Source organism: Rutilus rutilus (assembly GCF_951802725.1).
Source record: "Rutilus rutilus genome assembly, chromosome: 25".
Lineage (NCBI taxonomy): Eukaryota > Metazoa > Chordata > Actinopteri > Cypriniformes > Leuciscidae > Rutilus > Rutilus rutilus.
Window position 1 is genome coordinate 25,869,801 of NC_140229.1, and position 17,625 is coordinate 25,887,425.

The 17,625-nt window shown below is 38.4% G+C and overlaps 2 protein-coding genes and 1 long non-coding RNA gene across 4 annotated transcripts; 2 read left to right on the forward strand and 1 right to left on the reverse strand.

Annotated features, from left to right (window-relative positions):
• The first annotated feature begins 233 nt into the window (after window positions 1–233).
• On the forward strand, window positions 234–696 carry LOC311285465. The gene is made up of 2 exons (XR_014626360.1): window positions 234–355; window positions 577–696. It is a non-coding gene; the product is annotated as an uncharacterized lncRNA (long non-coding RNA).
• Window positions 697–814: 118 nt separating this feature from the next.
• LOC311285464 (complex III assembly factor LYRM7) lies at window positions 815–3,497 on the forward strand. Its single transcript, XM_084401113.1, has 5 exons — window positions 815–1,324; window positions 1,529–1,601; window positions 1,886–1,956; window positions 2,431–2,512; window positions 3,215–3,497. Exons 1-5 carry the CDS (start codon window positions 1,304–1,306, stop codon window positions 3,283–3,285), a joined length of 318 nt encoding a protein of 105 aa, XP_084257239.1. The 5' UTR covers window positions 815–1,303; the 3' UTR covers window positions 3,286–3,497.
• Window positions 3,498–3,606: 109 nt separating this feature from the next.
• mat2al (methionine adenosyltransferase II, alpha-like) lies at window positions 3,607–15,400 on the reverse strand. Of its 2 annotated transcripts, none has more exons than XM_084400402.1 (9): window positions 15,218–15,400; window positions 14,822–14,899; window positions 14,520–14,642; window positions 12,526–12,638; window positions 10,179–10,322; window positions 9,828–10,046; window positions 6,324–6,506; window positions 4,867–5,000; window positions 3,607–4,072 (listed from the first exon to the last, which is right to left on the reverse strand). In XM_084400402.1, exons 1-9 carry the CDS (start codon window positions 15,291–15,293, stop codon window positions 3,970–3,972), a joined length of 1,173 nt encoding a protein of 390 aa, XP_084256528.1. In that variant the 5' UTR covers window positions 15,294–15,400; the 3' UTR covers window positions 3,607–3,969. The 2 variants fall into 2 exon arrangements, with proteins under 2 accessions (XP_084256528.1, XP_084256529.1); XM_084400403.1 differs by having other exon boundaries at window positions 14,822–14,882; window positions 15,218–15,386.
• Window positions 15,401–17,625: the final 2,225 nt, after the last annotated feature.

The following is a 17,625-nucleotide window of genomic DNA, read 5'->3' on the forward strand; positions in this document are numbered from 1 at the left end:
CACAGTAAAACACAACAGTTTTAGTCTATCTGGCATCTTGGGTAAGGCATCTAGTCACATATATCATTTTGTTCTCAGGTTTCTCAAAGAGACTGGACGTGCCCAGAGGATTTAAAAAAATGTTTACATTTTTTTTTGTTCATTTGATCCGATCTACCTGTTCCACACTCCAGCCCAGTTGGTGGCGGTAATGCTCCTATTAAGTTGGTTGCCAACCGCCATAAAACCCTAAAGAAGAAGAAGAAGAATACACACAGAAGAAGAAGATCCCACGATTCCTCTTGTCCACGTGCGCTGATAGATGTGAGCTGATGATGTCCTGTGTGAGGAGAGGACTGGGCTTGATCAGTAAAAGGTAGAGAAGGGTTTATTATTCAGTTCAGCCGACTGATTTTACATTTAGAGATTGAAGATTTGAACTGACCCAATGATTAAACACACTACCCATCTGACCCTGCCCAGGGGAAAGATTACCTTCTCTTATCATGAGGGTCGATCTCAGTCTTCCTCTTCTTCATGACTCTGAGGAGAGTGTTTTTCTGCTCTAACCTCTCTCTTCTGCTCTTCTCCTTTCAGCCCTGGCTCGTGTGTGTGGAAGACTCTCGACATCTGCTGTGTTTGAGCAAGAGACACCGTCGTCTGCTAGTGTTTGACTGGCTTGTACTTTTGTGTTCAATAAATTTCATACATGAACAATCTTTCTGTGGTGTGTTGTGTTTGGACTCTGATTCGTTTGTGAGAGTAGTTTTAATGTTTTTTTCTTTTCTTTTTTTTAATAAAAATGATGAAAGTGTATGTGAAGTGTTGTGTGGACGACAGGAAGTAACGTTATATAACCGGCGGTCTTAATAAAAAAAAAAAGGAAATGTTGGCCAAAGCCGCTTTACGACTTTGTTCAATTAAGACACTAGAAACTAGTTTAAATGTAATTTATAATAGCAATATTGTAGAAGTGTTTGTTTTGTCCTACGGAAATCCTTTGGGGAAAAAAAATATTAATCTTAAAATAGGCAGACACAATTAGGTTCAATTTTACCAATAAATTAAAAAACACGGATCGGCTAGCTGTAGATTAACTATATGGTGCTGATGATAATATTAAGCTCCTTCAACCCTAATAGTAACATTGTAAGAGCAAAAATGTTCAAATAAGCATTTACTTTAATTTATAATAAATATACGTTAATCAAAAACACCGTCTAACCGTCTCTTTCGATTTAATTGATGTCGTGACTCGTGTGCGCGTCCTCCGGTCCAGCAGGGGCGCTGTGCACGAACGCCGTTAGAAGAGCGAGACTCGCGCATGATGGGGACGCGCTTGAAGGTGAGAAACAACAAACATTTACAATATTGATGTTTTCTTGCGTTCTCTATTATATGTAATATGTTTTCTAATAGTTTCTTTGTCACATTGTTTTTTTATTTAGTTAACACATTGTATCGGCTATGTTTGTTAGCAAACTCAGTGACTGCGCTGCGGTTACTAAATTGATACAATTTTAAAATTGATTAATCTTTCTATTAAAAGGTGTTGCGGGTGTTCAAAGATCTGCACAGAACAAGAAGAGATGTGTTTAAAGAAGACGGCATAGCTCTGACGGGTATCACCGAACACACACACACACACACACACACACACACACACACAAGAACTCATATGCTGCTCCTAACGTGTTACACTGACAGTTTTTATTAATGTTTATCCATTTTAATATTATTATTTGCTTAATTGTAATTCCTGCCCCGTCTTTGACAGTGTTTTTCAATCGTTACGTTCTGAATAATAAATAATTTAGAATTTGTATTTCAGTGTATATTATATAAAAGTCTCTTTCTGTCTTAATAATGTTAATGTCTGCTACGGTTTCCCTCTCTGGACCTGAAGCTGCCAGGCTCAAAATCAATGAAGAATTCAAAAGGAACAAGAATGAAGCATCAGAAGAAAATATTAAAGAGGTAGCCTAAATACAATAAATCACACGAGAGCCAAATGTTGAATCAAATGTTATTTGGGTAACAATGAGCAAAATATTTGTACAGCTTTTATTCAACTTTGTTCAAGTTAGTTCACAGTGCATTGACTAATATTATCACACACAACATTTGATATTTTAACATCTATTAGTAAATGCTGAGATTATCATGACCTTGTTAGTTCATGTTAACTAATGGTGACAAATTAAACCTTATTGTAAAGTGTTAGTTCCTTTTATATTTTCATTTTATTTAGTTTTTCTTAGTTTTTTTAATGTCTTTGTAGTTAGTTTTGGTTATTTTAGTACTTCCTACTCAACAAACATGATAAATGTTGTATTGGTAAATAACTATAGTTTCTTTTACATTTTATCTCATAGATAGATATTAAACTGTCACTCAGTCTGACTCGGGAGAATCACTAAGTTTGATATTTAATACGCTCTTTCTTCTCAGATGCTTAAAATGGCCCGATCAGTGGAGACCATCCTCCGTGAGAGTGTGATCCAGGTGGAGCATGTGGAGGAAAACAAAATCTGTGAGTGATTCGGGTGAATCTCAAAAACATGTTCACATTTCAACCCTTATAAATAGACAATCAAGCATGTTTTTAGCCAGTCAGTATTTCTTGCACGGTGGAATTGCCATGAAATCTAACAATATCCTCCCAAACTAGTTTTCCTGATTATTGAGTCATTACCGTATTAAAGAAGTGATTTTAAATCGGCATGTGTTCAGACAGTACAACAAATATTACTATGTATACTTTATCATTTCAATCGTATACGGTTTTCATAAGTTGATTTATGTTATATTAAATCATATATAATTATTTAAAAAAAAATTACATTGGAGTGATGAGAACAACATTTTTACTTTTGCCATTTTTAAAGCTCTTCTCAAAACACATTTCTTTAAACTCGCATTTGAATGCTGATGTCTTATTGTGATCGTTTTATAGTTATTTTTATATTGCTGTTTTTGTTTCTATTAATTTTTACTTGTTGTATTTCCCAGGGGACTGTGATTTTATGTACAGCGCTTTGAGAAGGCGCTCTATAAAATAAAGTTTATTATTATTATTATTTAATTTGAGGTTGAAATATGACTAAACATTGAGTTTTGTAAGATGCATCCTAATTTTGACATTCAAATGTTTATTTTCTCGTTGCTTATAATATAATCTGCTTATAACATATTATATATACATATATATATATAATATGATTATATGTTGCAGTGTTACGGCCCCGCGAGAGTCTCCTGCTGGAAAATGTGCCGTACTGTGATTCTCCCAGGAAAAAGACATGATGAAAACAATCACTTTTCTTCAGCGTTTCTCACACCAAGGCACGTCTCTGATACAGGACAGGGAAACACATTAATGCGGATGATCCAGTTACAGCCATAATCACATAACTATAATAACTTATATGTGCTGTTGTTGAATTAAATGCAGTGAATTGCCATTTTGTAAATATTGTTTAAGCTGAGTGTTCAATAAAATGTCTGTTTCAAGATTATTGCTGTTCCTCTTTGGGTACAGGACAGATATACACTACATTTTTAGTAAAACCAAATACATAAGTGGTAATATATTTTGAATACTCTTTAAAAATGAGTAGAGACTGGTGCTGGTAAACATGAAAGAAGAGTTTATTAATTGATCATTGATTTGATATACAGGAAAGTTATATAATAACTCTAATAATAAAGGTGCCATTAAAGGGGTTTTACTCCTTCACAGTTATTATAATTCACATTTATAAAAAATCACATTTTGCACATAATTCATGAACTAACTGAATTCTATTAATTCATATAAATGAGGCTCCATTTGAATTTACTGTCTTGAATATGAAAACATGTCTTTATAAATCAAATAATTTATAAAGTCTTGATCACAGTGAAGCACCTGAAAGGTTCATTAGCACAAAACCATCAGAGTCATCATTAACCACTGAAAGGAATGTGGAGACTTGGAATTCTTTGACATCAGAAGACGAGTTTCTTAGGCTTTTCCCACGGGAATGCGTCTCGTCCGAAGTGTCCATAGCAGGCAGTTTTCTGGTAGATGGGTTTCTTCAGATCAAGCTCCCTGTAAGGGGGAATTCATTCACACGGTCAAAATTCCCATAAATCTGAGGCTGCGACTACACTAATCCGGATACAACATTTTTGTCTTCCGGTCACACTGATGCAGTGTGATTTCTTTTTTTTTGAAGACGTTCTCCAAAGTGGACAAATTTGAAAGTGACATTTTTGCATTATAGTGTGGACTGTGAAAACTGGTGCATGTTTAGTCATGTGACGCATGCATACTGGACCCATAGATACACTATATATGGACAAAAGTGTGACACACGACCATTATACCAACAGGGACTGTAACGACATCACATTTATATTTAAGACATTCATATGCAGTCGCAGCTACGACATATTCACTCTTCCGGGAAGGCTTTTATAAGATTTTGGAGTGTTTCTGTGGGAACTTTTGGGAGATCATCCAGTAGAGCGTTTGTGAGGTCAGACACTGATGTTGGATGAGAAGACCTGGCTCACAGTATCCGTTCCAGTTCATCCCAAAGTGTTGGACGGGGTTGAGGTCAGGGCTCAGTTTGTACACCTGTGTCTGACTGAATTAAGAGGTGCGTCCCAATACTGTTGTGCATATAGTGTGTATATGGTAATACTGTCATGGCTTGTCTCCAATTCATTTTCAGTGTTGTTCGAAATAACTGTTACTTTGTACAATCTTCATATTACACTCCTGCAAAGATGATGTTTTAGGAAATACATGGAATTTTTGTCATGTGATCTGGAGTCAGTAGCTGACTAGAATTAGTAAGTAATCTGCCCAGCACTGCTACACTACATGTGTGTACTTACTTGACAATGACCCCTGGCCTCAGGTCAAAGTTTTTCTGAACGATCTCCAAAAGCTCGTCCTCATCTCTCGTCGATGTGCCGTAGTGAAAGACAGACACCGACAAAGGTTGACTAATACCAATCGCATACGAGATCTATAACAAAACATACAATATTAACAATACAGTCTTGCGTTTCATTTCTTCATCATTTCTCATTTCATCCCTCAGTCAGAAAACACTTTCCTCTCAGTGCAGTCACATTTACTGTTGCTCCGCACAATATCATTTCAGTCCAAAAAATCCAGAATTTGGCGTAAGGGAAGTACATTTACATACACAGATCTTGCATCGCATCGGTATCACGGTTTTCAAGTGAACGTTTTTTACTTTTATTAAATTTATTTATACTACAGGGCTGTTGAATGCTTGAATCTGATTGGTTGACGAATGTTCAACGGTGTGCAATTATTTTCAGGGAAACGCACGGCTAAAGTAGTTCCAGGCAGGTCTTGACTGCATTACAGTTTAATATCACTGCGCCAGATGATTTCAGTTATTTCAAAGGTCTTTACAGCCGACAACAGCAAAAGAGCCGAAACCAACAACGACACTGACCAAGCAAATCAATATAGTAGCAATAGGATAAAAATGGCTAATTATTTCCATGTTTTCTGCCACAAAATGACGTTTTATTATGTACTTTGTAAAGCACACGCTCAAAAGCATGTTCTGCTCTGACGATTATATCAGTAAAATAGTTTAGCAACTTAAAAGCTACATGACATTTCTCACTCGCGAGGAAATAACGGCACTGTTCTTGAAGCAGATAAACGTACAGTTTCGCTATTAGCCAAACACTGATGAGAGACGCACCAGACTGAGGTAATCCTCTCTCTCTCTCTAATAACTGCATTAATAACTGCACTAATAACTGCATTAGTCTGCTATCAATGGCTGAAGCTCTAAAATGACGTTTTGGAATTAGCAACAGAGGCGTGGGATGAGATGCGTAAGAAAGTAGTCCTTCACATAAGAGCGTTTTAAGGACAAAAACCTGTCAAACGTCTCGAAATACATCATCTGCACAATGTCTTGAGGTGTGGTAACTGCAGTTTAAGTGGAATAATTGACTCCGGTCCGTTGAATTATTAGAAAATAATGCACGACCACTCCGCTTCGCGTCCAGATTAAAACCGTGGGTGTGCATTAGGGCTGGGTGATGTATCGCATGACATCGTTAGGTGCATCTCGTCAGTAAAGCCGGATATGGCTCAGCTTGTCAGTTAACTACGGCCCTGTGTTGTAAAAGCCGCTCCATTTGAAAGCAGGTGATGGCGATTTACTACTAATCAAGGATTATTTTTCTGATAATTCAACGGCCCGTCATCAATTATTCCTTACATAATACTTACACCATATACACATACAGTGCATAATCCTACTAAACTGACACCTGATCCCAGACAGAAGTGTTACCTGAACCAAAACTCTCCGACACAGTTTGGCCTTGACGAGTGATTTGGCCACCCAGCGGGCCGCGTACGCACCCGATCGGTCCACTTTAGAGTAATCTTTCCCAGAGAAGGCTCCTCCGCCATGGCCTCCCCATCCGCCATAGGTGTCCACGATGATCTTCCTGCCAGTGAGACCAGCATCGCCCTGGAAAACAGCAGCATTCACTCGTGAAAAACCAGTACACTTTAGCATGCATCTAAAATAGTACTTATAAGTGTAATAAGCGTACTTATTTAAAGCACAGTAGTAGATTATTAAAACATAATGATTTAAAATGTAACCCTCATCCTTCCCTTGGGTCATTTTGACCCGAAACTTTTTATAAAAAATGTAGTGTTCATCAGAGGACTCCAAGACCCCAGGACTTTTGACGCACTTGAACCACGAATACACACACCACTTTTTTTTAAAGGATTTGAGGAGTTTTGTGTAACAAATCCTTCTCTGGCGGGTCAATTTGACTTAGGAATCAATGCGAGGAATGCTTCGGTACACATAGAAAAACCTAAAAATGTTCAAAAATGCTAAAACTTTACCAAAAAAATGATTTTATGATGTCTACATGTGTATCTGAATGCATACTGAGAGAACTGACTTTAGGACCCAGAGGAACAGCTCATTTGCTCCATATAGAGCTATAAGGCCATCTAGTGGCTAGAGTCGTGGAATATCATGTTATATTATTTTTTTTTCCACAAGAGGTCGACAAAGACACCCAATGTAAGATATTTTGAGCTGAATTAAAAGGTTTATCCATGAAATTGTGAGTTATTTTCAATTTAAGTTGAAAGAATGCGAGGAATGTGCTTCTAAATTACTATTTTATTATTTATTGATCAAATCTAGTAATTTAAAGGTAAATAAAAAAAATAAAATAAAGATATATCATTAAAACAAAAATTGCATTAAAAAAATAGAAAAAATACTTTCAAAATGAAATAAAATAAGCTTTCTGGACAAAAATAAATAAATAAAGTATAATTTTAGGGCTTCGGGTCATTTTGACCCGCGAGGGAAAGTTGCGTTACAAAGTTTCACATTACTGAAAAATTACTTTTTAAAAGTATGCAAAGAAACAGTCATGAAAGTGTGTTCTCTTTCAGTGCACTTCATTAATATTACACTATCTGCAAGCACAGTTTTAAAAAATATATACAATATATAAAATTTGAAGTACACTACAAGTGAATATTCATTACACTTAAGTGCACGTACACAAGCAGGATAGTGTCACGGTGTGGTGTAGGTTGAAGACAAAGAGGCCAATGGCTCCAATACATACGTTTTACTAATCACTCAGATAGGCACATACAGGCAGAAGATTTACACACACCAAACTCGACGTGACTATGACTAAGAACGGACAAAGACTGACTGAACTGAAGGAACATAAATACAGACACTGATGAACACTGATTAACTGAACACAGGTGATGTAGATGATGATTAACTAGACACAGGTGATACAAATGAACTAATGATGACAGTGAAGACACGTGACATGATGACAGGAAGACAAGTCCAATACAAAAAACAAACTAAACAGAACACAACAGTGACATTACTCCCCCCTCCTGGTAGGCGCGACCTCGCGCCGCAGATGGTGGAGGGAGGGAGGGAGGGAGGGAGGGAGGGTACCGGCCGGACAGAAGGTCATGGCGGATCAGGCAGCGCAGGCGGACATAGCAGAAATGACCCTTCGGGTGGCCATGGCGGAGACTTATTGCCCCCCCCCCCCCCAAAATTTGCTTGGGGGCGCCTATGGGATTATGGGCAGGAACAGACATCGGCTCAGGAACAGACACCGTGGCGGCGGCCATCTCTGCTCAGGGCTCAGGTTCTGGGATGGTGACAGGCTCAGGGCTGGGCAGAACCAGCGGCGAAATAGTCTCTGTGCTGGACGGGACCAATGGGGAAGAAAGCTCTGGGCTGGATGGGACCAGCGGCAAAGGAAGCTCTGGGCTGGATGGGACCAGCGGCGAAGGAAGCTCTGGGCTGGATGGGGAAGAAAGCTCTGGGCTGGACGGGACCAGCGGGGAAGAAAGCTCTGGGCTGGATGGGACCAGCGGCGAAGGAAGCTCTGGGCTGGATGGGACCAGCGGCGAAGGAAGCTCTGGGCTGGATGGGGAAGAAAGCTCTGGGCTGGATGGGACCAGCGGCGAAGGAAGCTCTGGGCTGGACGGGACCAGCGGGGAAGAAAGCTCTGGGCTGGACGGGAACAGCGGGGAAGAAAGCTCTGGGCTGGATGGGACCAGCGGGGAAGAAAGCTCTGGCCTGGACGGGAACAGCGGGGAAGAAAGCTCTGGGCTGGACGGGACCAGCGGCGAAGGAAGCTCTGGGCTGGATGGGACCAGCGGCGAAGGAAGCTCTGGGCTGGATGGGACCAGCGGCGAAGGAAGCTCTGGGCTGGATGGGACCAGCGGCGAAGGAAGCTCTGGGCTGGACAGGACCAGCGGGGAAGAAAGCTCTGGGCTGGACGGGACCAGCAGGTGAGAAGTTTCTGGCTCGGCGGGCATGACGTGAACAGTCTCTGTCTCGGCAGGCATGACGTGAGGAGAAGGCTCTGAGAAAAAGTAAATCAAGTCTACTTCTTCAGGACTTTGGATGGGGACAGAAACAGGAGACTCTGAACAGGTGGTCACAGCAAGATGAGACTCTGGGCTCTCGACGACTCCCACAGTGAGGGAGGATCCACATATCCACAAGGTGCGGTCGATGAACTCGACAAACGGCAGGTGAACGTCGCCTAACAGCAGCATCTGGGCGAGTAGATCGTCCAACCCACTCCAGAACTGCTGTTTCAGCGAATACTCATCCCAGCTTGCGTCTTGATACAGGTGGAGGTAAACCTCCACATAATCCTCCAGCGAGCGACCGTTTTGTGATATCCAGTCTTCCATATTAAATTTTCTTGGTCCGTTCTTCTGTCACGGTGTGGTGTAGGTTGAAGAGAAAGAGGCCAATGGCTCCAATACATACGTTTTACTAATCACTCAGATAGGCACATACAGGCAGAAGGTTTACACACACCAAACTCGACGTGACCGTGACTAAGAACAGACAAAGACTGACTGAACTGAAGGAACATAAATACAGACACTGATGAACACTGATTAACTGAACACAGGTGATGTAGATGATGATTAACTAGACACAGGTGATACAACTGAACTAATGATGACAGTGAAGACACGTGACATGATGACAGGAAGACAAGTCCAATACAAAAACAAACTAAACAGAACACAACAGTGACAGATAGATTCTGATTGGCTGTCAATGTTTTTATCGTTCATCGACTCCAGCGATGTGTCGTTTTGGTTATGGTTTGGTTTGGTTATAGCTGCGGTGTGTATTTCTCTGTTCTCATACAATTAGAACGATTATTGAAACTGTATAGTTACTGTTATAGCTCTAGGCCTCATTACTAACCCTTGCTTTAGCAAACTTCACTAGTGTGCTTACTTGAGGACCACCCAAGAGGAACTTCCCACTGGGCAGCAGGTGATAAATTGTCTTGTCGTCCAGATATTTAGCGGGGATGACCGTCTTCACAACTTTCTCCATCAGATTGAGCCGGATATCTTCCAGCGTGATGTCGGGACTGTGCTGAACTGAGATGACCAGCGTATGAACCCGAACAGGCTCCATGGCTCCCATGTTGTCCCGATACTCCACCGTCACCTGCACTCGTTAATAATTGAAAGCATCAGCATTATCGGCTGTGTTTGAACTGTTAGTTTACAGAGATAACCGCGTGCGGGATATTAGTTGTTTACTTTCTTAAACCCCTATCATTTCAGAGAGACCTTTCACCTGTGTTTTTGAATCCGGTCGAATCCAAGGACAAACTCCGGTCTTTGAAAGCTCCTTCATTTTGGCGTTGAGTTTGTGAGCGAGTAGGATGGTGAGCGGCATACACTCCTCTGTTTCATCAGTGGCGTAGCCGAACATTAATCCCTGAGGAGGAATCACACAACATTCATTATTGCATTTCTCTATTCAAGATGCAATTGACATGTTTTATCTAAAAAAAAAGAAGAAAATCTAACATTTATTTTATTATGTTATAATTTTTATATATTTTATTTTAGTATTTGTATATTATTTTCATTTAATTTTTTATATTACAAGCCCTGAGTATATCCATAAAAAATTGGGGGACAAATATTTATGCGTTATGCAATTTACCATTATGCTACTTCCTTATTATTTATTCCCTTATTTTTGTATTGTATTCATTTTAAATTATAATTTTTTTATTATTATTACATTATTATTTTTTTTTATTATTATATATTTTTTTATGATTTGTTTCATAATAGTATAATAATTATTATAAAATGGAATTATTTGTTGTTGACTTTTTATACTACTAGACTAGTGTTCTTTATGCATTCATGATTTTAGGTTGAAAATGCTGTCACGGATATTGTTGTGTTTATTCTTCCAAAAAAGACCAAAAAGCAAATATTTATGCTTTATGCAATTCACCATTAAGCTGTTTCCCTGCCTAGAGTCACAGGACCAGGGGTGATAGTAGAAAAAAATCCTGAGCCTGAACTTTTTTTCCCTGGGAGGTAAGCGAAGCCAAGTTATATGACCTGTTTAACATAACTGTCAAGCGGGATCCAGGGGTGTGCTCCCCTAGGAGAACATTTCGATAAATAGTCCCTTAAATGATAGAGTCTTGTGACTTTTGTGGATATAAATGGACATCATTCAGACATGAGATGAACAAACCCAATACAAGCCTATATTACAGTAGCAGGTTTCAGTTAGTCAAATTTAAGAACCTTTTAAGACATTTTAAGACCATAAAGATTGAAATTTAAGACCTACGACGCATTGCCAAAAAATATTCAAATCGAAGAATTCATTTTATTTCAATGAATTCAGTCATTGAAAAAGCATTTATTTAATTTACAGATAAAGCAATCACATTAGTAACCTTCCACACCCAACAACGCGTGTCAGAGAAAAGAACAGAATCAGATATAAAAAAAAATTGTATAGAAAATTGTACTGTAAAAAACACATAATTAGTTGATTTCACTTGATCATAACTAGAGATGAAATGGCATGAACATTTCATTTCATGATTATAGTGACAAAAATTATCACGGTTAATACACAGAATCCTGTTCAAAAAGTACTAATACTACACAATGAAATCAATTCACCAAGTTTTATGTCGAAAACCAGCAAATAACAAATAAAATTAGCATCAATACGCACTAACATAAACATTAAAATAATACGATTAAAAATGATAGCCAGATTTTAAAAGTGTATTGCAACATGTTATATACTAACATGTACAAGTTCAAAAAGTTTTGACAAAAGTTTTTTATAAAAAGATAAATCTCACATATTTCAGACTTTAAATGATTATTTATAAAAAGACAGAGTCAAAAAAAGATAAATTACTGACATTTACAATGCACTTTAGCTTATCTTTAATAGTTAGTTAATAATTAATAGAAAAATACGGTCCGATTTTCCCGTGGCGTCTGTCGTTGCTATGCAACCATGCTCTGCGCTCTCCACAACGACAAATAAGTTTTAGTGGCTAATGGATTTCCACTGCCGAAAAACATGGAAAAAAACGAGCGCGCCGCTTCAATTATGAGCGCGCTTATTACCGCTTACCGCGCGCCTACATTTGAATGAACTTGAGCGTGCAAAAGACGCGATATATGAACGGCCTGTTGGCGAGCGACCTCAAATCAGGCCACGAGCTACTGGAGCTCGCTAGCGACAATTTTTTCATCAAGTTTGATCCACCTTTATCGACAAGTTTGGTGTCTTCCCCTGGCTTCATAAAGTTGCACTCCAGGACTTTGGCTATGTTTCGCGCTGCCAGTGTGGGAAACACATTCGTAGTGTGTGGGAAACACATTCGTAGTGTGTGGGAAACACATTCGTAGTGTGTGGGAAACACAAAACAAATTCGCACGTGGAGTGACTGCTGAATCTATCTGATTGGACAAAACCCAAGACCAGCCCCTACCCTATTACCGATTGGCTGAAGTAGGCTTACTGGTGTGGTTTAGTGAAAGCAAAGCGCCTCTCACGCGAACGCGAACCTGAACCGGAAATCCGGCGTGGCGCCGGAGCGCTATCAGGCCTGCAGGACAGTTTCTCAAGTGTGTAAGCTGACCTGATCTCCGGCGCCGATGTCCTCCGTGTCTCTGCCTTCAAACACACAGTCGCTGATCTCATCGCACTGAGGCTGCAGGGACACCAGCACGTTACACGTCTTGTAGTCAAAACCTGGAGAGATCACATGATAATCATATTATTTGTCAAAATACTTCATCTACGAATAATACAAAAATATTTTTGCGTTCTCTACAAACTTCCGGTCTCTCTTGTGAATCCAACACTTGCTGACTTAAACTGCAATTCATCGATTGGCCGAGACAGGCTCCAAAAGAGAGTCAATCCCATAAACCCCCATGTGCCTTGAAACACACAACATTATTCAATGTGTTCACGTAATTTCCACTGAAACAGGAAGACAGGGCGGGGCATATCGAACAGCTCCTCCCCTTTTTAAAAATAGCCAATAGCGTTTGGTTTATATCACAGCTCGGCCAGAGCCGTTGAGCTCAGTAAAGCTTCAGTTTCCTCCTAATCTCAAACCGTTTCTCCTCCTGATCTCCTCCATATCGCTTTAAAATACAGCATTCTGCAGAATTCAAATGGGTCTGATATGTTTTCTGGTCTGCGTCGACTCGATCACATGATCCGCTCTGTGTATCGTGTCTCTGGACCGGAGCTGCGGCGGTTCACGTGACACTAACATGAAACCAGACTTCATTCGCCCCGATGGAAAACATATTTACACTGTCTGAATCACTCCCTATCCCCTATGTAGTGCACTATCTGCCATTCACCATGAAGAAAATAGTAAATATGTGAACAAGTGACCGATTTTAACCACAGCTTCACTTCAGCGTCTATTTGGGGGCGGAGCTTCAGATGCTAGAGAGCATTTGATTGAACAGAAAATCTGATGAGAAGTTGAAGTGCAGAGAGATCATCAAAATCATTAATCCATATTTGCGGAGGTGAGAGACTGTACATTTTGAATGCTTATATCTTCTAAATGCAAATTGTATGTTTGTTTTGGAGCAATAAACACCAATAAACGTCGATTTTGATTTCATGGGGACTTTAAATAAACATGGCGATACAAAAATATGAAGCAGCACAACTGTTGTCAACATTGATAATAATCAGAAATGTTTCTGAAGCAGCATATTAGAATGATTTGTGAAGGATCATGTGATGTTAAAGTCACCTTGAAATCAAAATGAACATTTATGGAATACTGCACTATTTATTTTAAATTATTCTTTTTTTAAAGCTACACTGTGAAATATTTTAAGTTGATTTTTAGCAAAAAACACTTTGTTCTTTCAAAATTATACATTCTCATTAATGTGTAATCACTTCAACCAACTAATTAAGTATTCTCGTAAGTGTATAATCTGCAATTTAGAATACATACGAGCGAGTCGCTCAAATAGCGGAAGCCATGTTGCGCCTCCATCTTGAAAATACATTAGACAAAGAGGGACGTACCTGGAAATTCAAGCTTCGCCTTTCGCGTTTTTACACTCAGTGGCACCATGACGAATGCGAGGGGGAGATTACTCGCGACTGCCGGCAGATTTGAAATAATACGGCCACCGTAGGAGTTAAAACGCCCTCAGAATGGGAGGGGCTAGAAAGTAATATTCAGTTGGTAGTCATAAACAATTACTCCGCTAGATGGGAGAAAATCCTACACAGTGTAGCTTTAATTCATATTCCTCATAATCTTGAATCAGAATAACTTCCCCTCCCTCTTGCAGCTCTTCTCTTCTCAGATGATGAGGGCGGGGCAATAACCTGTCACTCACATGAGATCCACCAATAGCAAACCACAACCATCCAATCAATTCCCCACAGACAAAATCAAGCCCCGCCCACATTTGTTCTTCTTCCAAAAGCCATTTCATCACAATAAGAGGAAAAAAATTGCAACTTCCACTTCATGCTGACTAAAGATTGGAGAAATGGCTGCTGACTTTTGTAATTGTAATAATACTTCACAATATTACTGTTTATATGAGTATATAGGTGTGTGTTTGTGTGTATAGATACCCTTTGATGAGTCGTCATATCCGATACCCTTGACAGTGTCTCTAACCACTTTCTGAAGGTCCACCACAGCCTTGGAAGTCACTTCACCACACAGGAGGATCATGCCAGTCTTGGACACACACTCTGTGCAGAAATTAGACAAGACTTTATGTAAAGATGCCATAAAAGGGAATGGGAATGTCTATGTGTGTGTCCAGCTAAACACCATTAAAGTGTCTCAAATTCATGTTTGTAAAGCCAAGCATTTGTTAGTCAACGTTTATGGTTTGTGATGCTTGAAAAGTGATGAATGTGATCATTACCACAGGCCACTTTAGAGTCCGGGTCCTGTGTCAGGAAAGCGTCCAGAACAGCATCACTAATCTGATCACACATTTTATCTGTCAGTACCAAACACAGGAGTTCAGATACATTAAATGCGAACTATTTACTGATTATTTATTGATCATTAACATTTCTCAAAATCACGACTGTTTATTATGACTAACGGGGCATGTACAGACATGTTGCGTCAACTTGCGTAATGCGATTCTGCACATTAAAACCATATTGGTTATTATTATATACCAAATATATTATTGCATTAATACAACAACATTGAAATGTAAGTAATGCAACTGTATAATATATTTAATGTTCACTGACGGTAATATCTGCGCATGTCAGCATGTTATGCATTAAGGATGTTTCATATTTACCCGAATGTCCTTCACCAACAGACTCAGATGTGAAAAGGAAAGTTTTTCCTGATTTCTTACTACCAGAGGTATTCATGATAAATGTAGACTGAACAAAACTAACGTTACAGCTTTATAACAGCAACTAAAAGCGTGATTTGATTCCACGGCTTCAGTCTCTCTGAAGTATGAAGAACTTTAATGGGCGTGGCTTTAGAGTTCGCTTTTACTTCAGCCAATCACAAGCGACCTCTGTCATCCAACGGCGTAAATAATAAAACGTGCTATAATAAAAGCTAAGCGTCCTAATCGTTAGCCTCATAGCATAATTGCCTAAGTAATATAAAAAATAAAATAAAAAAGGACTTAGGCAATTATGCTACGAGGCTAACAGATCTGAATAGTTTTAAGCGGGAACTTAGTGCTGACTTGATGCAGTTCTTAAAGCGACCGGTAGAGGAAGCAAAATAGTGATTCTCCACTGAAGTCCACTCATTCATAGACCATTCAAGCGGTTAGTGCCCTTTGTAGTGAACAGTCACTAAGGGATGGGTGTTAGCTGGCCTGACATTAGCTCTAATTGATGGTCAGGTTATAAGAAATCAATAACTGTCATATTTGAACTCTTCATAGTGTGATAGCGGTTTGTCACACTTTGCTTGTTACTTTTCTCAGCGCTGATCAGAGTATTAGACCAATCACAGTCGTTTGTGATTACAGGATATGGATTTATTGTATGATTTCTGCAGCATATTTCTATTTGTATGTCATGTACCAATAATTTTAATTCAGATATTTAAGAGTTAAATTCAGCTTTTAGTCAATAAATGTCTAAATAAGATCCTTAAGTTTAGACTGCGTCCTAATGGAGGATTCGGCTTTATGAGCCTCAGCGCGCGCCGTCGAGGGAGAGGAAAACATCACTGACGCATAAGGAAAAATATTGCAAAGATAAGCAACATTAATGTATAATCACTGCCATACACGCATAAAAAGCGTCTGGAAAAAAAAGGTGATGAATCCCCTCATTCATATCCGATTAAGTTTTGTGCACCTGACGTTTGACAACAGCATTTGCATATAATCTAATATTACAGTAATAATAATAATTGTCCAACAAATCCTAAAGTTTGTCCACTAATTGTAAAACTAAACAATGCTATTGTAATGCCAGAGTTGGGAGAGTTACTTTAAAAATGTAGGCCCGTATTCCATTACTGCTACAAATTACTTCATAAAAAAGTATTCAGTAATCTAATCGAAGCACCTCAAAATGAAAGCAATGTAATCTGATTACTTTTGGATTCCTCAGAGGTCACATATGTAAATAAAGTCAAGTAAAAAGCAAGAGCAAAATACTTTATTTGGTATGGATTTGATGCAAAATAAACAAATATTTAAGAAATGCCATGTAATTGTAACTATGCTGCAACTAAATGCTCTGCTAATATGAAACCAGAATTTTTACTCAACAGAAATGTTTCTGCAACAGAAAAATGCAGAATACAAATTGGCATTTTTTTCTCAAGCAAATATAATAACAGATGCACTGAATTATGATAACATTAAACAAAGCGAGATGAGCTTAAAATTCCTTTCAAAAACATTTAAAAATCCTAAACTTTTGAACAGTGTATATTATTATTATTATTATTATTATTATAACAAACTCAATGTCACAAAAACATATCTGACAACTTGTTTGTACGGTGTCTTTCCTTTCTGTTAACCATACGGTCTTCTTGATAGAAAACACAGCTGGCCAAAATTATTACTTGTTTAATATTTAACAATGAAGCCAAGTCATCTGCTGAGGTTAAAGTCCCAAAGAAAGCTTATAAATCTATCAACAACTGAAGCTGCTTATGATACATTAAAACCAAACGTACTCACAGTTACTGTAACCAAATACAAATCAGGAATTTGAAGCCTCTTATTTTGCTTATTTGCTTATAGTGGGTCTAGCCCTGTAATAAGCAGACTTTCTAGAGGAAAAAAACTTGCTAAGGCATAACTGAACGTAAGGGAATACATAAATTGCTATGGTGGCCGAACACCTCAGATGTATTTCTGTTCAATAATATATATTTTTTATATTTTAAGGAAATTTTATGATAATAAAGACATCTCAGATGTAACTTCTGTTTTTTTCAGTTAAATGTAATATATTTCTGTTCAATAATAATAATAATACAAATATTTTAATGAAATTTTATAATAATAATGATCCATTTTATCCATTTATTTCCTCTGAAAATGATAATTATAATTTTTTAATATTTTTAAATTATTTTTAAATTAACCCCTTCATTGCTGTGTGCTTTTTTTTTTTTTTCTATTTCCCATTTATTTTTTATAACGGTCATTTATTGACCACGAGGGGTGTGACTGTTTTTTAGGACCATTTAACCTTTTCGAATCATATTTTA

What these genes read in the sequence shown, in the direction of transcription:
- LOC311285464 (XM_084401113.1), top strand. Translation starts at nt 1,304, where the DNA reads ATGATGGGGACGCGCTTGAAG. An exon ending in CAGAAGAAAATATTAAAGAG is followed by an intron (nt 1,957 to 2,430) that starts GTAGCCTAAATA and finishes CTTTCTTCTCAG; the next exon opens with ATGCTTAAAATGGCCCGATC. An exon ending in TGTGGAGGAAAACAAAATCT is followed by an intron (nt 2,513 to 3,214) that starts GTGAGTGATTCG and finishes TATATGTTGCAG; the next exon opens with TGTTACGGCCCCGCGAGAGT.
- mat2al (XM_084400402.1), bottom strand. Translation starts at nt 15,293, where the DNA reads ATGAATACCTCTGGTAGTAAGAAATCAGGAAAAACTTTCCTTTTCACA. An exon ending in GGACTCTAAAGTGGCCTGTG is followed by an intron (nt 14,643 to 14,821) that starts GTAATGATCACA and finishes ATTTCTGCACAG; the next exon opens with AGTGTGTGTCCAAGACTGGC. An exon ending in GACCGGATTCAAAAACACAG is followed by an intron (nt 10,047 to 10,178) that starts GTGAAAGGTCTC and finishes TAACGAGTGCAG; the next exon opens with GTGACGGTGGAGTATCGGGA.